At 29.5% G+C, this 20,025-nt stretch overlaps 1 protein-coding gene across 6 annotated transcripts; it reads right to left on the bottom strand.

Annotated features, from left to right (window-relative positions):
* Positions 1-4,508: 4,508 nt before the first annotated feature.
* LOC119689724 (intersectin-1) lies at positions 4,509-19,860 on the bottom strand. 6 transcript variants are annotated; one of them, XM_038104617.1, is made up of 14 exons: positions 19,463-19,665; positions 18,588-19,402; positions 17,072-17,731; positions 16,571-16,995; positions 16,236-16,509; positions 16,025-16,172; positions 14,894-15,154; positions 14,215-14,801; positions 13,907-14,156; positions 12,496-12,768; positions 11,780-12,053; positions 10,876-11,049; positions 4,653-4,793; positions 4,509-4,596 (listed from the first exon to the last, which is right to left on the bottom strand). In XM_038104617.1, the coding sequence occupies exons 2-13, from the start codon at positions 18,749-18,751 to the stop codon at positions 4,783-4,785; spliced, it is 3,501 nt and encodes a 1,166-aa protein (XP_037960545.1). In that variant the 5' UTR covers positions 18,752-19,402; positions 19,463-19,665; the 3' UTR covers positions 4,509-4,596; positions 4,653-4,782. The 6 variants fall into 6 exon arrangements, with proteins under 6 accessions (XP_037960545.1, XP_037960542.1, XP_037960543.1 ...); XM_038104614.1 differs by lacking the exons at positions 4,509-4,596; positions 4,653-4,793; positions 19,463-19,665 and adding an exon at positions 19,740-19,860 and having other exon boundaries at positions 10,685-11,049; XM_038104615.1 differs by lacking the exons at positions 4,509-4,596; positions 4,653-4,793 and having other exon boundaries at positions 10,685-11,049; positions 19,460-19,666.
* Positions 19,861-20,025: the final 165 nt, after the last annotated feature.

Raw genomic sequence — 20,025 nt, 5'->3', positions numbered from 1 at the left:
ATTTGTTTATGAATGAAATAAATAAAACGTGCCATCACATTTGGATAAAACCTTAATAATAATACCTGTCATCACCGGAAACTGTATAATAAGCCAACATATCTCCCTAATGTGAAATTGAGAAAGAAAAAGAAATCATCTCTGTTCTCTAAAGGATATCGCGTAGATATGTTACCAGCGTTTTTTTATCATGAATACAGTTTGTTACATTGACAAGATGGTTCAGTAAGTGATAATGCTTTAAGTGTAGATAACCTACCTACTTACTTACACTCTCCTCTTCACTTAACAATATCATTTGTGCGTTCATAATCCGATTTTGTCCATAAAAACAAAATACATACTACCAATGGCTGGCTGTTAGTCAATAGATGTTTTCTGTCATATATGATATATTATAAATTCATTGCAAAGCAAACTTCTTTGATTTTAAGTTTCCATAGTAATACAATAATAATAATAATAATAATAATTTGATGGTTATTTTTTCTCATTTTTCATTTATGCAGTTAGATCTTTCATTTAGAATATTTTATGTAATTGATAATTAATTAATGTTTAATAGTATTTCTTGTTTAAAATTTAAAGCGTTTACAACTCGTTTCGTGTATTAAATAATATAATATTTATACAATAACAATGAACGTAGAATATTATTTACAAAATATAAATAATTATTTTAAAATCATTTTAATGTAATTCATTTTGCTATACTTAAACTATATCAAATATATTATGAAATGTAATATTTAATTATTATTATATATATATATATTTATATATGTAAATGATTATGTATTATATATATGATTTAGTTTATATATATTATTATATTATGTATATATATCAGGAAGGTGATAAGATTTTTGTTTTGCCTATAAATATATATATATGTATATATAAATATATATATATGTATATATATATATATATATATCAATAAATTATTAAATATATATGTTTTGTAATTAATATGCCTTGAATTTTTATGTATGTGAATATTTTATACACTAATTTAGATTCGTATGACCTTATTAAGTTATTGATTAGTTTTTTAACATTAATTTAATGTAAATTTTATATTTAATGTTTTTTTTGATTTAATTTAACTTTATTTATTTAAATTTAATTTAAAAATTATAATACTTTAAATTCAATTTGAGTTGATGCAATTCGTTTTTGTTTGTTATGTTCTCTTAATCTACATATAATACATGCTTAGCATGCTTAGCACTGAATGAAATGTTGAAAGGAATACTTGGTTTATTTTCTCAAAGATGGTACGACCACAAACTGCTCGAATTAGTTGACGGTTTACGGCTTTAAGATGTCAGCAAGCATACATATATGATTCTTTATTATTTCGATTAAAGCAAACTCTTCGGTTTATTGGAATCATCAAAAATACTTGAAAGTAAAGTCATGAAATCAAAAGGGATCATGAAATCAAAGGGGTGGCTTTTAGTACTCCAAGTACTACAAGATTTAGTGATGCTAAATCGTGCTTTGATTTATCAATCGAAAATTTGAAAGATTCGTACCGATAACGAAACCTGGAAACCTTGAAGGTAGTTTGTAACGATACACTTTAATTCAGATATAGTTGTCACTAACAAATCTTAAGCGATAGTTCACTCCAACATCAGGAAGACCAATCTCAATCTCTCTAAACTGCTAGCTATAAAAGATTTTTATCGAAATTTTGAGAGAACCGATCGAGACAGAGCATATGTTTGAAAGTTTATTTAACAATTGATCAAGCAAGTAAAACCTAAAATAAAGAAATATTTGATTTAATCACAAATTATATTATTGAATAAGCTAAAATAAACGAATGGTGTATTGTAGTCGATGCACTTCAATAGTTATTTTTACATCCATGATTATTGCAAAAGTTTTTGCCATGAGGAATAAGAAGAAATTATCAAAGAAAATAAAAACTGACTTTCATCAAGAAGATATATCATATGGTGGCAACGTGGCTATAACAAGGCAAATAATATAACAAATTGCCTATAACAAGGCAAATAAATATGATGTATTTCCTTCATCAAAACGAACCGATGTTTCAATAAACGGAAAAAAGTTTGCGAAAAATGTGAAATAATTGTTTATATACTAATATAAAAATTCAATTTAAGTAAAGGGCCCAAGCTCTTTAAGAAATTAGAGATACTGACGATAATATAAGTTAAATGTGGAGTTTACAAAATACTTGATTGTGGAAGTGATACTTTAGATCTTAGCGCCATACTTTTACTTTTAGCAAATCCAAAAAGGTTAATTTTGAACTAATTTAAAGTATATAATCTGACATGCATTTTCTTTTTGATCTATAAACTTTGCCTTACTCTTCAGGCTAAAGACATTTACAAGAAATTTATATATATCTCTTTTCTTCTGTAATGTGAAAATTATTATTCTTGTCGGTATCTTCATGCCTTCGAACAATTTTTACTTCACTGCTATACTGGTATATGTTTTCAACATTTTAAAAAGATGGCCCTTTTTAACGAGTTTTAGCCACAACCGTTATAGCCACAACAAGAATGGTTTATCTCAAAGCACCGGAAGTTAGCTTTGTCTAAAAGTATCTTTTTCATTCTGTCAGCACCGGAAGTTAGCTTTGTCTAAAAGTATCTTTTTCATTCTGTCTGAATTAGCGTTACAATATACGTTCGACTGATGTAACAGAAAGTCGGCTTTCTGCAGCTTCACGACTGCTCGCCATTTGTATAGTTACGATCTGCTTTAATAAAAAAAAATGTCTCTTATTCTTATTGTATTCACTTCTACCTAAAATATGTATTTTTTTTCAAACTTTTACAATTCCAGGAAAATTTTGGTTAAGTATTATAAAGACCTGATTATTGAATCTTCTTAAAAGTTGTATTAAATAAAGAACTAATTGTCGTACATATTGACACTCTTCAACTTCTAACTACAACGATGCTACGCTAAAGTTGCTAAAGGCAACCACTAATTACTGAGTAATTAGTGCCCCAGACATATAAGTGGCTTGGCCACAAACTACGTAGTTCTGCAGCAATTATCTTTCTAAATTATAACCTTCAAGGCAGCAAATGATCAGGGCATTGCAACAAATGGAAGATGCATATAGAAGCGGCTCGATTAAAATTAAGTGATTAAAGAGTTCAATGGAAACTATTTGTTACGGTCATAAGTTTCTTGTATGGATTTAAAGAATTAAATATGTAATCCTTCAGATTAATTAATCAACACACGAACATATTCTACAATACATATGTTTGCTTACTCTTTCACTCTTTTCCAGTATTAGAACAAACTGATCTAGAAGTATTCGTATTATAATTGGAAAGTTTTGCAAGTTCATGAAATAAAATACATTATTATATTATATATATTATATGTTATATGTATATGCTAAGTGAAAATAATAGTAAAATGTGTTTCTCAGGAAGATTTAAGTTTGACGCATGCAATTGTAAGATAGGCAGACAGACAGATCACATGAGTAGTCAATAATTATGATTAATATATAATGCATATCTATTTATATCTCAATTTCTATATATATATATATATATATATATATATATATAAATTAAATATATTAATAAAAACATTATTATATATATATTTTTTTTTCTATTTAATGCATAATGTATACATATTATTTTAACACGATCAAAAACACATAAATTACGTTTAGATTTTTAGATTTGCAAAAATTGTTTGTTTAGAACCAAAGAAACACTCACATCTAAGTATATACGAGCATATATTTTATTATAACGTACGTTGTATATAGTCTATATATAATATATAATTAATATACATATTTGCATATAGACTTGAGTATGTATGTAAAAGTATCATAAGTAATGCTTTTGCATTTGTTGTAATTGTTTGTAAATTTTTTTATAATTAAGATTTTGTTTAATTATTTATTTAATCTTATTTTGTTTCTTTTTTTTGGTTTTGCTTTTGGTTTTGGTTTTGGTTGTGTTTAAAGACTTTTTGGATAATATTTATTTTATTGATTTTATTGTTTCCTTTAAGTACGCATTAAAAGCTTAATATTGTCTTTAATATATGCGGTGATCTGAATATAGTTTATCTTGTTTTAGTAGTAATTTTTCCACATCGATATATAGAAAAGTCTGAGTTGAGTATTTCATCAAATTTTCCAACTTTGCGCATCTTTTTGTTTAAATATTAATTTTATTTTAATATTTATTAACTTTTTCGTTAACTTTGCATTTTTATTTAACTTTGCTCATATTTATTTATTTTGAATTTTTTATTTTGAATTTTGAATTTTTAATTTGATATTATAATTTGTGTATTTACAAACTTTTACTTTACTTGCAGAACTCTGTGCCCTAATACATATGTATATACTTTATTTTTTTATATATTTTATTAATTCAGTTTAAATGTCTTACAACAAATTTTGTCATTAATTTTATTTTAATTTATTTTATTTTATTTTGTTTTGTTTTGTTTTTTACTAAATAATTGCATCAAAATTTCTTTTTGGTAGGCTTTTTAGGTATTTTCTTCCATAATATTTTTTTCTTTTGGAATTTTTAAACTTCACTTTCAAATTAACTACAAAACAATTAATTATTATTATTTGTATATTTTATATATATGTATATGTATACTTTTGTTTGTGTGTTTTTTACCAATTTTTCGTATTTAGTCAGTTTTCTATATCCTTCTAACATTTCTATTACACGCAGACGTAGCTTTTAATATTCAAGAAACAATTTACAAACCCACACCAATAACTCGTTATACATTACCTGCAATAAACAAAATATTAATTTATATAGATATATTAAAATATTACCATTCATTTGAACGTACAAATTTTGTAAATTTTGCAAAATCAAAAATGAACGAAAAAATATTCAAGAACATATATACAGGGTGTTTCTGACTAATGGGGTCTGCCATCAAAGCAAGGTTTAGCAAAAAAAAAAACGTTCAGTCAAAAAAAAAACTAATAATACACCAAAAACGTTGTATCCTAATAACTTATTTATTTCAAAACGGTTTTAAAATCATTAAAATTATTTTAAGTTGGTACCTATTACATTATTATTATTATTATTGAAAAGAAGAGATAGTGCAGTGCGACCTTAAAGATCTATTGTGCCCCTTAGTTGGATTTGAATGTTTCTCCAAGTCCGATTTCTTTAATGAAAAACAGTATAGAGCCTATTTTGGATCCTTATGTGATCCATGAAATACCTTCCTACGTGTTTCTTCCGATTGTGCATCAGTGCCGGGTACTCACCAAGCACATGGCATGCAGTTGCTCTTTTTTCTCTACGGAATCTGCAGTCTGAGTTCGATTGAATTCCTAACTTCTATAGGTGATTATTTAATCTACAATGACCGGTCAATAATCCCACAATAATTTTTAGGTTACTTTTTAATTGTGTTATGCATTCTTATGTGATAGCATTTTAGATTGTGATAGTCTTGATAGCCTTTCTCAATAGAGTTCTCTTTCCTTTTGCTCTGCGCCGTTCATAAGAATGGATAGAGTTCCTTTGCCTAGACCACAGAATCATTCTGGGCCTATCATTTATCTGCCATTACATTACATTACTAGTAACAAGATTCTGATTAGTATTTTGTGCAACTCTTTCTACCACGCTATATCAGCCTTTACAGTTGTACATTTTTTATATTAATTGCACTACGAATAACTATACACACCATCTAACAGACGCCTCTACTTTTCGATCTTTTTCATGCAGAAATCTCGATATCTTGAAAACCGACCTTTATATAGAGTAGTAAAAGAATGCTTAAAATATTGAAATTTACTAAAATCGTAGCACTTGAATTAGTATGGTTCGAAAGATAGAATTCGTTTATGTTTGTTTTTGTTTCTTATTTATAGTAAGAATGTGATAGAAAGCGTCGAAATATTGGTAAATATGAGTAGCGGACCTGCTACTGCCATTGCAACCAACCAATCATGCTTTTAAATCGGTTAAATCTATATATTTATCTATTTTGGTACCGATATTATTTAGAAAAATAATGTAACAGTTGTAATGTAATCAGTTGAAAAGTGACTTTCAGGACTTTCATTTTCATTTCATAAGTCACCTATTCAATCTGTGCTTCGATTTTCCACAGAAGCAAAAACAATATCAAAGAATGGTATAGTAATACTAGAAACGTGTTAAAGAGAAAGATTCTTCTTAAGTGGTTTACGAATGTGTGATAACTACCGCAAACAAATGAATCGCTAACATCTTTCAGATTTCGCTCACGTTTCTATTAAAAATATATTTAAGCCGCAATCAGACACAAAAGCTCATAGGAGAAAACTATATCTCCAGTGGAGAAATAAAGCTCTTACAGCACTAACCACACGTAATATACTAAAAAGACGGCAAAGAAAAATCTTATAATTAACAGAGAAAATGTATCTGTTAAAAAATAATTTTATATAGGCCTAGACTTGTTAAAAAGCTCATAGGAGAAAACTATATCTCCAGTGGAGAAATAAAGCTCTTATAGCACTAACCACACGTAATATACTAAAAAGGCGGCAAAAAAAATCTTGTAATTAACAGAGAAAATGTATCTGTTAAAAAATAATTTTATATAGGTCTAGACTTGTTAAAAATATTTACTGATAGTACCATATATGAATACGCATATATGTAGCCAAAGAAAAACTATTAAGTATTAAGAAAATATAAATAATAAATAATAAATTAAATTAAATAAAAATAAAAAAAAAAAAGGAATTACGAAGTGCGAAGGTAATAATTTCCCAGCAAATCAATTTTTAACAGAAAGTAGTTTAAGATCTTTATATGTTTATATATTAAGTTTATATTATATTTACTTTTAATTAATATGACTAATGACTAATTACAATTTAAAAAACAAACAAAAAAATATTCTTAATAATTAAATATAACTGAAATAATAACAGGCAATTTCTTTTAATTTTTTAAACATTACATTTTTAGAATATATCATTTCATATTTTTATACATATTTAGCAATATGTAGGATATTACATATATCATATGTAATTTAAAAATTGATTATGATAAATAGATTTAAAAAATGCAACTAATAAATAATATCAACTTCCGGATGAAAATAAATTTCGAAATAACAACAATTTCAAATAATTACATGTAAACGTAATACAGAGATTTATGAGATTATTTATATTATAAAAATAAACAACATTTATGTGATATTTACATACCACAATTTTATTTAATCACAAATTTTATTCTTAATTTTTAAAATTTTTGGATTCATATTAATTTTTATTTTATTTTTTACTTTTTTATGCATTGACATTAATAATGAATGCATCATTTTAAAATCTAAGTCTATCATGCAAAAAGGAATTTACATAATTTACTTAAAGTATTATGTTTACTATATAAACACCATTTAGCAAATAAACAATATAAAATACAAAATAATAATAATAATTTAAATATTGTTGAATACGCAGTAATATTTGAGAATATTGTAACAATTGTAAATTAACAATTCCACGAGCTACTCGGAGTAACTTTAAATAACACTGTGTATACACAACTGCCTTCCACCAGGAAATTTTCGAGTAAATGAGAGCATCTAAGAGAACGTAACATCCCTGTTCAAATTTGAAAATTTACTCGTACATTTTTTTATTTCAAGTAAAACTTGTGTTGATGTGTGAATCAGCTGTTCTGGTTTGTATTAAAATTTTTATATTGTGTATTTGCGCCGTACTGATGTTTTCATTAGATTTTACACAAAGTTCTTCCATGAAAATCTGTGTAAAAAGCGTAATTTGGCACTATTTGTGTTACGCTTTTAGTTTGTACTTTACTTGTGTTTTACTTGAGTTTTACTACGAGTACCTCGTCGAAAAGACCTAGTTTGTATTTTACTTGTGTTTTACTTGAGTTTTGCTACGAGTAGCTCGTGGAACAGACCTAGTATTTTGAATACAGCAACAAACAAAAGCTTCTATACATCGAACAGATGAGCTGAGTTTAAAGTGAGCGCCACAGTCATCCAGGGTATGCGATGAACAGTACAGGGTCAATTTCAGAAGAAAGGAATAATACGTGACTTCAAGTTAAGAAAAACTTTCGCAAAAACACTACTATACAAATAAACCTCAAATGACGATCAAATAAATATCTAAATACTTCCATCGTATCTAACTGACAGCTTAACAAATGATAATTCTGCAAAAGCTGTTCTTTGTCTTATTTAAATCTGTAAAATATTTTGAGTATAGAAGTCTTTTATACAATTGGACTTCCATCTTTATCTTTATTTGTATATTTACTTTAGTAAATAATTTTTTCTCATAAGCTCTCTCCAATAAAATCTGTAAACAAATGCGATTGAATTTCTATTGATTACTCTTTTACTTACAATAATAAAAGACTGAATTACGATCAGATTTAAAACCAAAATTGTTATTGGAACATGATCTTAATGGTTAATTGTATTTCAATCAGAGGGTAAGGCTGAACAGACTGATATCATTGAAGCTTAAAGAGTTCAACAAGCTCTACTTGTTGAATATCCCAAGTGTCCCAAGTTCTAAGCAAAGCGTAAAATTATAACAGTTACTCAACTACTGTAACTATGCAACCCCTGTCTTTTTATACATTTTTCCAGTTTCCAGTTGTTTCCGATATTTAAAAAGGAAGAGAATATGGAATAGTAGAAACGAAAGAAGAGGTATTACACTATATCTGGTCTGGATGGAAAGCATCAAAAGGAATCTTGAAGAGAAGAATATTTAAGGACCTGTAGTTAAATATTTGAAAATCAGAACGTCAGATCATCCAACACTTAATATGTAAAAGTGGTGAATAGGAGACAAAACTTATGACTTGATGCACGTTTATACTGACACAAACGTGTAGTTTATATTGCATATTGAAATTTCATCATTAATAACCTAAAAATCCTTTGTAAGAAAACTCCTATACCAATAATAAATCATTTTCATGATAAATAATATATAAGCATTGCATGCATTAACAAAATTTTTCAGAAAAATATAATAAACTATAGAAATATCATAGATGCTTATCTATTATACATATAATCTATTACACAAAAGATAGTCAAAAACATTCGAGATAGTGTGTACATAGGTGGAGAGGAGACTTAAGTATGAAAAGCTATCAGTGTGAATTACACTCTGTATGATATCGTGAAGATAACCGATTATCATAAATTTATTGGTAAGATATTCCAGTTTAACAAATAAAAAACTAATCGAGACAGCTTATTAACACATGTCGTAAATATTGTGAAAGAAGGAAAGAATTTTATTCAATATGATAAGTTTAATTTGGAAAATGAAAGAAAGCAATGTGATGGCAAACGTTACACGGCGTACTACCATACGAGTGTGATATGGTTTCACATGCAAGGGCCATACAAAAAAACTAGTACATCTGAAAAACGAAGGATACAAGATTTTATGTTATTATGATTTAACAAAATAATTCCCTCATACTATGTGAGTGATCATTTACTTATGTATTTTACCATCTCTATCTAAGAGAAAGATAGACGAAGAACAAGAAAGTAAATTATTATACGGTCCATTATGAAAGAAAATGAACCAAAACCATTAAACCAGTCCTAAAAAAACCTAAATTAAGTGACTGTATAGCAAGAGCTATATAACATACCTAGAGAATTAACATTAATATGATTATATATATCCTTCTTATTGTTGATTAGAAAAACCCGATAAGGCTCCAGGAGTCATTTTGATGTGGTCATATATATTTTCATTGCAGATCATTAGATAAAACCGATAAGGTACTAGTATGCCACTGACGTGAATATATAATTAGAAAACTAAGACAATTATACAAAAGTGTCTGTAATTTGCAAAATAAATTCAGCAACTAAAGGAACCTAGTTGAATGAGAGGTCATGCTACCTTACATTTCAATAGGAGGGGGGATTGCTATCCTAACCACCATAACCAAAACAATACAGAGGTGGAATTTAACGTTATTAAAAGTGGATGTGTATAATACAATATCTGTATCTATGGGAGATTAGACGCATACGAAAAAAATCTCTTCCAAGATTCGTACTCTGTATAATTTAGATTTTTTGTTAGTTTTTATTGTTTGTCTCAATAAACTAATTGATTCTTTATTATTATTGTTATTAGTATTTTATATCATAATACATAGATACGATTTTTTAAACAAATATTAAATTTAAATATTCGCTTATAACAGTAATTATATGTTGACAGATGACAGATTGAATATAAATTATTACAAGTGGCATTTCTTATTTCAAATTTAATGCCATTTTTATCCAAAAATATATGTTAAAGCAGTTTAAAAATTTTAGAAATTTCAATCAAAATTGACAACAATAATTATTAATAATTCATTTTAAATAGTTCATTTTAAAATTTCGAGGATTGTATTGGATTCATATGAAATATTAAATTATATACACCTGTATATATATATATATATATATATATATATATTTATATTTATGTATATACATTTTAGAAACTAGACATTATGTCTTTTGGAATGATTCATTTACAAACTTTTAAAAAATATAATTATCTTTTTTATAAATTACTTAAAATTATAATGTATAACTATTAAAACAATCAAAAAGTTGGTATGATCAAACAAAAAATACTTTTAAAAATACAACAACAAACTTAAAACAGTAGAGAGTAAGAGAGTAAATGTCATTCGATTGATAAGGTATCTTATATGACGACAGCCAAAATAACATTAAAACATAACATTATTAACTACTAAATATCATTGCTGCAGTCTTTATACATGCAACAAGTTTAACTTTTGTTATTCTTACCGGATGTAACAAATGGTCCAACATAGTTGCTAGGAAATAAACCTGATATGCCATTTAACTCTCCACGCCACCATTCTGGTTCATCACGCCCAAGCACACTTATTATGTCATCCTTTTCGAAAGACAGTTCATCGTCATTCTGTGCTTTGTACTGATACAGAGCAATGACTTTATCTAAAATCAACACAAAAAATACATTTTAGAAGATATTTATTAGATTCATATTTATTAGACAATTAGCTTAAAAAGTAAATAATATTTTCGTACATATATTGAAAAGCTAACAAACGTTTAAAAAACGTTCTATAGCAAGAAATATACAATATACAAAACTATAGATTATAGATCATTGTTATAGCTGTTTGAACGGCGCTACTTTCAGTAAATATTTGCAAAACTATGGAAGAAGAGCAATTGCATATACATATATAGTAATTCCACACTGTTTCTATAAGAAACTATATTACCCAAAGAGAGTAATAACTTCAAGAGTTATCACAACTCTGTTTCATCGAAATCTATTATATACCATGATGTCGCTGAACGCACAGCACATTAAAGAACTCTACGAAATACAGTACAGTAGGCTGGGCTGTATAGGTAACTAATTGATAGGCAGTCATGCAATGGTGTCATGATAGCGATGGTGTCAATCAATTTAAATCAAGAATAAATCAAGAATAAATCAAGAATAAATATTTTTTAATAAATGCCATAAGTTTCCTTTAATTATGGTGTCAAGATGATAATTGACGTCATCTTAAACTCAATAGTTATAGGTTAAATAATTATCCATAAGTACTATAGTCTCTACCAATATGTACTACAATTATGTATTTTATTTCAACTTTTTTAATCGCAAATTCTTTGATCTCGATTAAAATATATACTGGAAAATATTTACCTAAGATTTGTTCTGTCATTTCAATGCGACTGCCAGAAACTGGGGTATTTCGTCCGCTGTTACGACCCCCTTGCAATACTTTGACATAAGATGCCGGGAACCAGCCGATTTGCCGACGTCTACCTTTAGCTTGCAATTCTCCTTCCCACCATCCTGAATCGGTTTTCTTTCGTATCATAATTAGTTGACCACGTGTAAGAGACAACTGTTCCGCACTTGTTGCTTCATAAGGTGCGATTACTTGTGCAATTTCCGACCGTTTGGCACGCATACCCTATATTTCACATATTTAAGAGAAGATACATTAGTATACACTTTTTAATATATATAATAAAACAATATTAGTTAAGTTAGATACTCGGTTTCTATGGAGCAGCACCTTATACCGCTCATTTTAATCACATACATGAGTACGCGTGCACAGTGACATACAATAAGCGTGAAAATGTTTCACCTTCAAAAAGGTTTTTGGTCTTTCAATAAATTGCTTGGGTAAAAAGTATTGAGAACTTCAGTCATTCATATCGTCTTTCAGATTTTAATTATTTAAAATTTATTTACATTTACCATTCCATTTTTTTTAGATCTTTTGTAAAACTTCTCAATACTTCTTACAAGCCCCTTTAAGCGTATGGTTGTGTGCATGTTTAGATTTATATATGTATGGATTAATGCGCTATTTGTATTATTATAAAGAAAACTTCTGTATTAATTACAGGCGTCATGGAAGAGGTACGCGACATAGGTCGACTATAAGATTCCGCTGGTTCGTTCTGACTCTTAGATTGAGTGTTAATCTGTGAAACTTCCGTATCAAGTTCTTCATTTGTGTGTGTTTCTTCAACGTTGGTAGTGCTGTTAGAAGTTGTGAGGGGAGCAATTGGTTCTTTTTGTGTTGTACAGGTGTTGTCTTTGTTGAGTTGTTGCTCTTGGAGTGGTGCAGTTTTTACTGTTTCATAAGTAGAAGCATTTCCATTAACATTGTTGTCCTATGCAATGATAAACGATAAACGATGCAGTAAAGCATTAGCGGGAAATGTAGAGGCATTACTTTTATAGAAAACTTCTAAATAACGTGATTAGTCACAAATAAATTAAAATTTGGTTTGGTTCATGAAACAAAAAAAAATGCGCGAATTCGCAACTACTAAAGAAAAATTTTGTTATAAAAGCATGATTTATTAATACAAAAAACAAGAAAAGTAGTAACAGAAGAAAATAGTAAGGAACGGAATAAAGTTTGCCAATCAACAGAGCTTGATATTTATAAGATTAACCTAATCATCTTGGTTGACTATCATCTAAGGTTTTTAAGATTCACAGTCGGATACCGGTAGAACGATGTCGTCAGGATCGACAAAACGCTCCATTATTATTTTTTTTTTTTGTTCTTTAATGTATTTTTTATGGTTTTCGTGCTTATTTTATAAATATATTTAATTCGTATTTATTAATATTTATATAAATAACAGCTTAAATAATGTTTAAAACCTAAAAAAACAAGCTAATGCATTGAAGCGCAAATACATATTTGGGATCATTCAGTATGTATGACCTTATGTTTCCCTAAATTATTTGTCAAGCAACTGTTTCTTTGTGTTTCAGGATATCGTCTAAATCTATATAAAAATGAGATTTTATTTTTACGGCTTTTACCATTGATTGATCCAGAATCATTTTAAATTTTATTTTTATTTTCAATAATGACTTAGAGGTTCCTTGCAGAGATGTTATGTTTAAAAAATGCTTTGCATTTAAATAAAGTCGTTATAGAGAATTGGTTACATTTAATATAAAAAAACTTAATTGCTTATTCAAATATATTTAAAAACTAAAAATAAGAATTATATTTATAAAAAACATAACAGATGAGTCTTTGCTGCAGGAAAGTTTTTCTAAAGAAGTCCAACCATTATGTTAACTTTAAATTAAGGAATGTGCACAATTTATAACTGCTTTTAACTCCAATAGTACACTATTCCAATGAAGAAATTATTATAATTACAAAATATGATTAAAAGATAAACTAAAAACAAATTAAGTATTAGTGAGTCAAAATTTTTTTAATTGAAAAATTAAATTTATAAACCAAATTTTTTTAATCTAAAAATCAATTAACTGACTTACTGTTTGTTCTTGATACGGTGCCGTTGAATCAATGGGTGTATCTGTAACGGCTGCAGTACCCGTCGTACCTACATCCGCCTTTTGTACGTAATTCCATGGAAATATGCCAGTACGATTGCCTACTGTTCCAGTCCACCAATCACCTTCTTTTTTGGTTACCATCACCATTTCTCCTGCACCAAAAGTCAAGTCACCTAATTCAGCTGATTCGTACGGATATGCTGCTATATAATATTCAACATCTCCATTGCTACAAAAAAATAAATACATAAATATGGAATTTATATAATGTGAAAAGAATTTCTTGCATTTGACTGTTGTCATTGAAGGTATCTTGTGCTGCATAACCGGGAATCACTTGTGTATCAGTCGTAGCTGCTATAGGGTTCACTACTGCTGCAGTAACATAATCGTCCTCAATTTTTTCTACATACGTTTCTGGAAAGAGACCTGTGTGCCCATTTATTTCTCCGGATAACCAGCCAGGATCGGTGGTTTGATTAATAGGTACAAGTATTATATCCCCTGGTGCAAAAGTTATTTCGTCTTCGTTACGAGCACTAAACTCATATACAGCACGATATTTGGTATAACCTTCAACTGCTGGAACCGCATTTTCCACAACAGTATTATAAGAATCTGCACCCCAAGTTGCCGATGTTTCCCAGCCTGTAGCAGTTGTTACGTTGTCATTTCTCTTATTATATTTCAGTTCCAGCACTTGAGTGCGTTGTTTATCATAATCTGCGTATAGTTCCTCGCACTTGTTTATAAGTGCAGAAAGTTCACCCTTCACTTCAGCGACTTGTACATCGTTTGAATTGATGTCCTCCTTTTTGGCTTCTATATCTTTTTGTATATTCTCAACTTTGTCCTTCAGTTGTTTAATAATCAACTGTAAAAAACAAAGTTTATTTTAATATATATTAACTTAACAAAACTTTAGTAATCCTATATACAACTCTATATAAAACAATATATACTTACTTGTTTATTAGCAAAAGCTGCATTCATTTGTTCCTGTTGTGCTACATCACCTGGAACACCTGCTGCTTTGACTTTCGCATCCCACTTGGCACGCTCTTGTGTTAATTGCAATAATTTTGCATTTTGCTCCTTGATACGTGCTTTGAATTGTGCCATCTCTGACATGGAAGTATCACGTTGCGAACGCATGCCATCGATTATTGATTTAACGTTAGTAACAGAAGCGCGTGTATCGCAAATTTTTTGTGACAATTCCTTTATCTATAATGACATATTTAATAGTGACCATATTTTATTAAATCAAAGTTTTGAGTTTGTTACAGACTTCATTATAAAATCCAATAAGCTCACATATAAAGTATGCTTAATGTTTTAAGTATCTTTTTCAGGGAAAAACACTACAACAAAAAATTGAAATTAAAACTTTAATTTCATAAACTTTAACTTTAAATTAAATTTAGTAATACAAAATCTCTTTAAACAGTAATTATCGCCATCGTTATTTTTGACTCAACCATATTTTAATAATCTAAAGGGAAAACTGCATATTAAATACTCTCTAGAAACTAATGTATGTAATAAAATGTCAACTCTTCTCCGGTTCTTATTTCACACATGCTTCATCTTCCAATCATTCGTTCATCCCATCCCATGATTTGAATTTGACCAGGACCTTCCCATACTCAGGGCGAAATAGACATTACAATTGTTATTATTGTTGTTGTAGCCCGCAGGGACTAGCTTGTGTTGTCTCTTTTGGTAGTGTTTAATGGTAGTTGGTCGTCGAACTTAACGAGTTGCTCCGGGATGTAAACCCGGCCGTTCTTAGAACCCGACACTACGACTAAACAATTTTTATGCGAATCAAAAAAGTGTTCAAAATGAGAAATGCGTTTTTCAATTACTGCAGCCTCCCCCGCATTTGCAATTGCCAGGGGACGCTCAATTTTTAAAAACGTCCCCGTATTTGTTAATATTCCTGCTAGCGTTGCTGTAACTCTAGCATTCAGCATTCAATTCAATGTTCGTAAAACTAAATCTGGATTTTCTTCATTATAGGTGTCTTTAATTTTTTATACCTCTTATACCTCTTGTAAGCAAAAGAACTAAATAAATAGCTAGTTTTCTTACTTTTTCATTTAATGTGCTTAATTCGACGTTCAACTGTGTATTGTGTGCCTTGTGTTTCAGCACACGTTCCTGTTCACGCTGCTTCTGACTATTCATTTCAGCAATACGAGCTTGTTCCCATTCCAGCTGACGTTGTTTTTCGAGTTCCCTAAAATACATATTACACAATTATTTTTATTATTTTTAACAGATATTTTATCCTAATGCTTACTTTCTTGCTGCTTCTTTAGCCTCTAATTCACGCTTTCGTTGCTCTTCTTTTTCCATTTCAAGTTCACGCTGCTTTTGCAATTGACGCTCTAATTCTTCTTGCTGCTTGCGTTCTGCTTCTAAGCGCGCTTTTTCTCGTTTCTCAGCTTCTTCGCGTTCTTTTCTTTCTCGCTCCTCTTTTTCTTTTCTTTGCTGATCCTGTAGTAATTTGCGACGGCGATCCAACTCTGCCTGTCCTTTGTCGAAATTCTCTTTGCGCTTGTCCTCAAATGTAGCTAATTGCAAATTATGTAAAAGTATGAATATTATTATATTCCATATTTTAAAATATATTACTTTGAGGTAATCCAGCTGAGGGATCTGCATCAACAGTACCTTGTGATGAAACAGACGCATGTCGAGAAGATGGCGTAGAGCCGGTACGTGAACCAGGTCCAGAAACTGAACCTTGACGCGATTTACTCTTCCGATAGGTAGGTGGTATCCAATCAGCTGGCAAAGTAGAAGGAATTTTTTCACCTGACATAGCTTTATCGCAAAGGAACATAGCTAATATAAATTCGTCACAACTTAAGCGACCGTCACCATCTAAGTCTGAGAGTGTCCAGATTTGGGCAAGCGTAACTTGAGGTAATTTACTTTGTATAAGAACATTACGTGCTTGTGCACCAGTAAGAAAACCGGTGCGATTGCGATCGTTTGCGTTGAAAACTTGTGTATATTTACGCTTCGCTGCGGCCTTAACTGCCCACTCGCCTTGTCTGTAAGGTGGGGAAAAAAACGATAATTAATTATTTCTGCATACCAATTGTAATATTTATTCATATATATACTTACGGAGATTCGATGGATGGAGCTCGCTCTGAAATGGACATATTACGACTAGGTGGATTGCTATGTGGTGGAGTAGGTGTAGCTGGTACCTTAACATCTCCACTTGGGGGTGAAATAATTTTCGTTGGTGGAACAGCTCCAGCCATCGGTACAGTGCTAGGAATGACTGCAGTCGGAATAGTACCCACTGTTGGCAATATATTTGGCATTACACCTGGTATAGTAGCAGCACTTGCCTGTACAGCCTGTGGTGCTGCAGTTGGTACAATATTTGCACCTGCAATAGGCATTTGCTGTAATGGCATCGTCGGTACTATAGCAATAGGTGATGTACCTATATTAGGAACAGTTGGAACCATCGTTGGTACAGTTCCTGGCAAACTTCCCGGTATATTGCTAATGTTAGTCATAGCAACAGGCATATTTGGTACGCCAGGAATGATAGGCTTCATACCGCCCGCTGTTTTAACTGGATCTAATGGGCTCATACTACCTGTTGGTGTTATAGACGGTGTCATTTCTAATTGAGCTACAGACGTTAACAGCTTATGTGGTAATTGTGTTGGTAATTCTACGCCACGCAGTTTTAAACTGATAAGTTTGCAAGCTATACTAAACTCGTTGATATTCATTTTACCGTCAGAATCAGTGTCTGCCAAGGACCTGAAATATATAAAAGTAGATGTTACTTTATTTTTATAAATGATTTAAGGATGTTAAAAATTAGCTACCTAGTCTTACATGAAATGAGAAACAGAACAATAAATATAGAAGGAATTTGAAAAGAAATAAATACACAATTCACAATTTAATGTTTGTTAACTTTTTTTCAAATTCATATAAACTATATATGATATAAATTTATCATGAGTATTTAGACGAGCATTTACACATTTAGTTTAACACCAGTTAAAAATATATTTAGAATCTTCTGAGATCACATTAACTACTCTCATAAAAATATAAACTATGAAATATTTTATATGGATTTCTGGAGAGATTTACAAACGCAGCTTCAATTGTGAAAGTACAAGAATTATTTTATCGGCATAGATGAGAGACACAGCTAATCCAAATATATTTAATGCATGTATTTGATATCTCTTGTGATAAATCCAATGCTATAATCACAGCCAATTAGCCAATTAGCCAATCTCCATCTCAATCTAATCTCAAGTATAAAGAATATAAGCTGATGTAAACACAAGCACTGAGTCATATATTTCTCATTCACTAATAAATGAATTTTATTACTTTTTAAGATGAAAATTAGTTCAAATCATAATAATTGCGTTTCGTTTAAATAGAAGCACAGCGGTACGACCTGTGCCTTCAGTGGGCTGATAGCTTTGGCGAACTATTTCAATTTATGTATAAATATAAAGCAATATAACTAATAATATGAAGAATAACTTAATATAAATTATTTAAAAAACTTAAGAAATGAAACTTGAAAAAAATTGTAAAAAATTCGAAAAGAAACAGGTAATAATGTTAGGTTCCAGTTTCAATAGCTTACCATATTTTTCCCAAAACTAGTGGCTCCAATTGAGACTGCAAGAAGAAACCTTTAGCCTGAGCTCCGGTAACGAAACCATTTTGTGGCTGTAGTGCCTTGAAATGTTCTTGAAATTTTGCTTTTTCATGTGGGGTCACAACCCAAACTTCTGGTGAAATGCTCATTGTTCAATATACAATTTCCGCCTAAGACGCCTGTCGGAAATTGTGTAGCACTTTTGTAATTTATTTATTTTCTGGGTAATTAAGCGTACTGTGACTCTTTGCTGATAAGGCTCTTGATATGAGTATGTAATTTTAGCGTATTTTTTATCAGGGGCGTATTAACTTTTTATTTTATTAGAGTAGGCCGGCTTATGTGAATGAGTATTAGTAACACCACTGTCGCAATAGTAATGTTTATCGTTGTCACTTTGAAATAATTTTTGTTTCTGGATATAATATACAAATGCAAATATATACTTATATTTATATATGTATGTATATATAAATAATTATATGTATATATATGAAAGGCTACTCGTAATTATGCATATAATTGCTTCTGAATCCTTGTTATGTTTCGTCCTGTGTATTTCTCTACTTTCTGTGTGTATTCTTTATCACAGCAGCTCTTTTCTTTCGACTATTCAACTTTTTTTGTTTCTCTCGAAGTGTACATAGAAATGTTACAAATACATGAGTAGAGTATTTCCCTATACGCTGCTGCTCTGCTATTGCTGCTATCGCTTTACGGTTTTTTGCTTCCTTTTGTTGTAGTAGCTATTTCACTTAGTTTTCTACTCCCACCCTCTGCAGTTGAGAGTTATAAAAATTCTACAAATAGAAAATGCACATCATAAAACATAAAAATAACTTTACTTTATTTTTTACTACTTCTTTTCTATTGTTTCTTTCAATACCAAATATTTTGTCACATAATTTTCCCAAATTTTTTAATAAATCCCAAATTTTTATATTATAACTTGAAAACTTTAAGATTTAACAGGTGCACTGAGTCTAATTCATTTTTAAAATTTACTTTTGACCCAAAAGATAAAAGTTTGTTCTCGTTTCACAAAAACATTATTAATTAATAGCACAATTTAGAACAATTTTTTTTATTAAACATAATCATTTTTATTTAACTAAACGTATCTATGAATTAACTCACATTTTATCTAGCATTCACAGAATTTTTGTTTTTTTTGAAATACCTAAACAATGGAAAATAGTATATACCCTCCTATCACAATTCTTGAATTGGAAAACTTTTTCTACAGAAACGTCACTATTGATCGATAAAACTCCGCGTTGCCAGCCACTGTAAAACTGTAAAATGACAAAAGTGTCATATATGTGTTATGTAATTGTCAATTATTTTTCAAGTGAAATGTTTACACCATAACTTATATAATGTAAGACAGAAAATTTTTCCTAAAAGCCTATTTACGCAGCAC

Source organism: Teleopsis dalmanni, chromosome X (genome assembly GCF_002237135.1).
Source record: "Teleopsis dalmanni isolate 2A chromosome X, ASM223713v2, whole genome shotgun sequence".
NCBI lineage: Eukaryota > Metazoa > Arthropoda > Insecta > Diptera > Diopsidae > Teleopsis > Teleopsis dalmanni.
The sequence above is the reverse complement of the archived record's forward strand: the minus strand, read 5'-3'. Positions and strand labels throughout refer to the sequence as shown.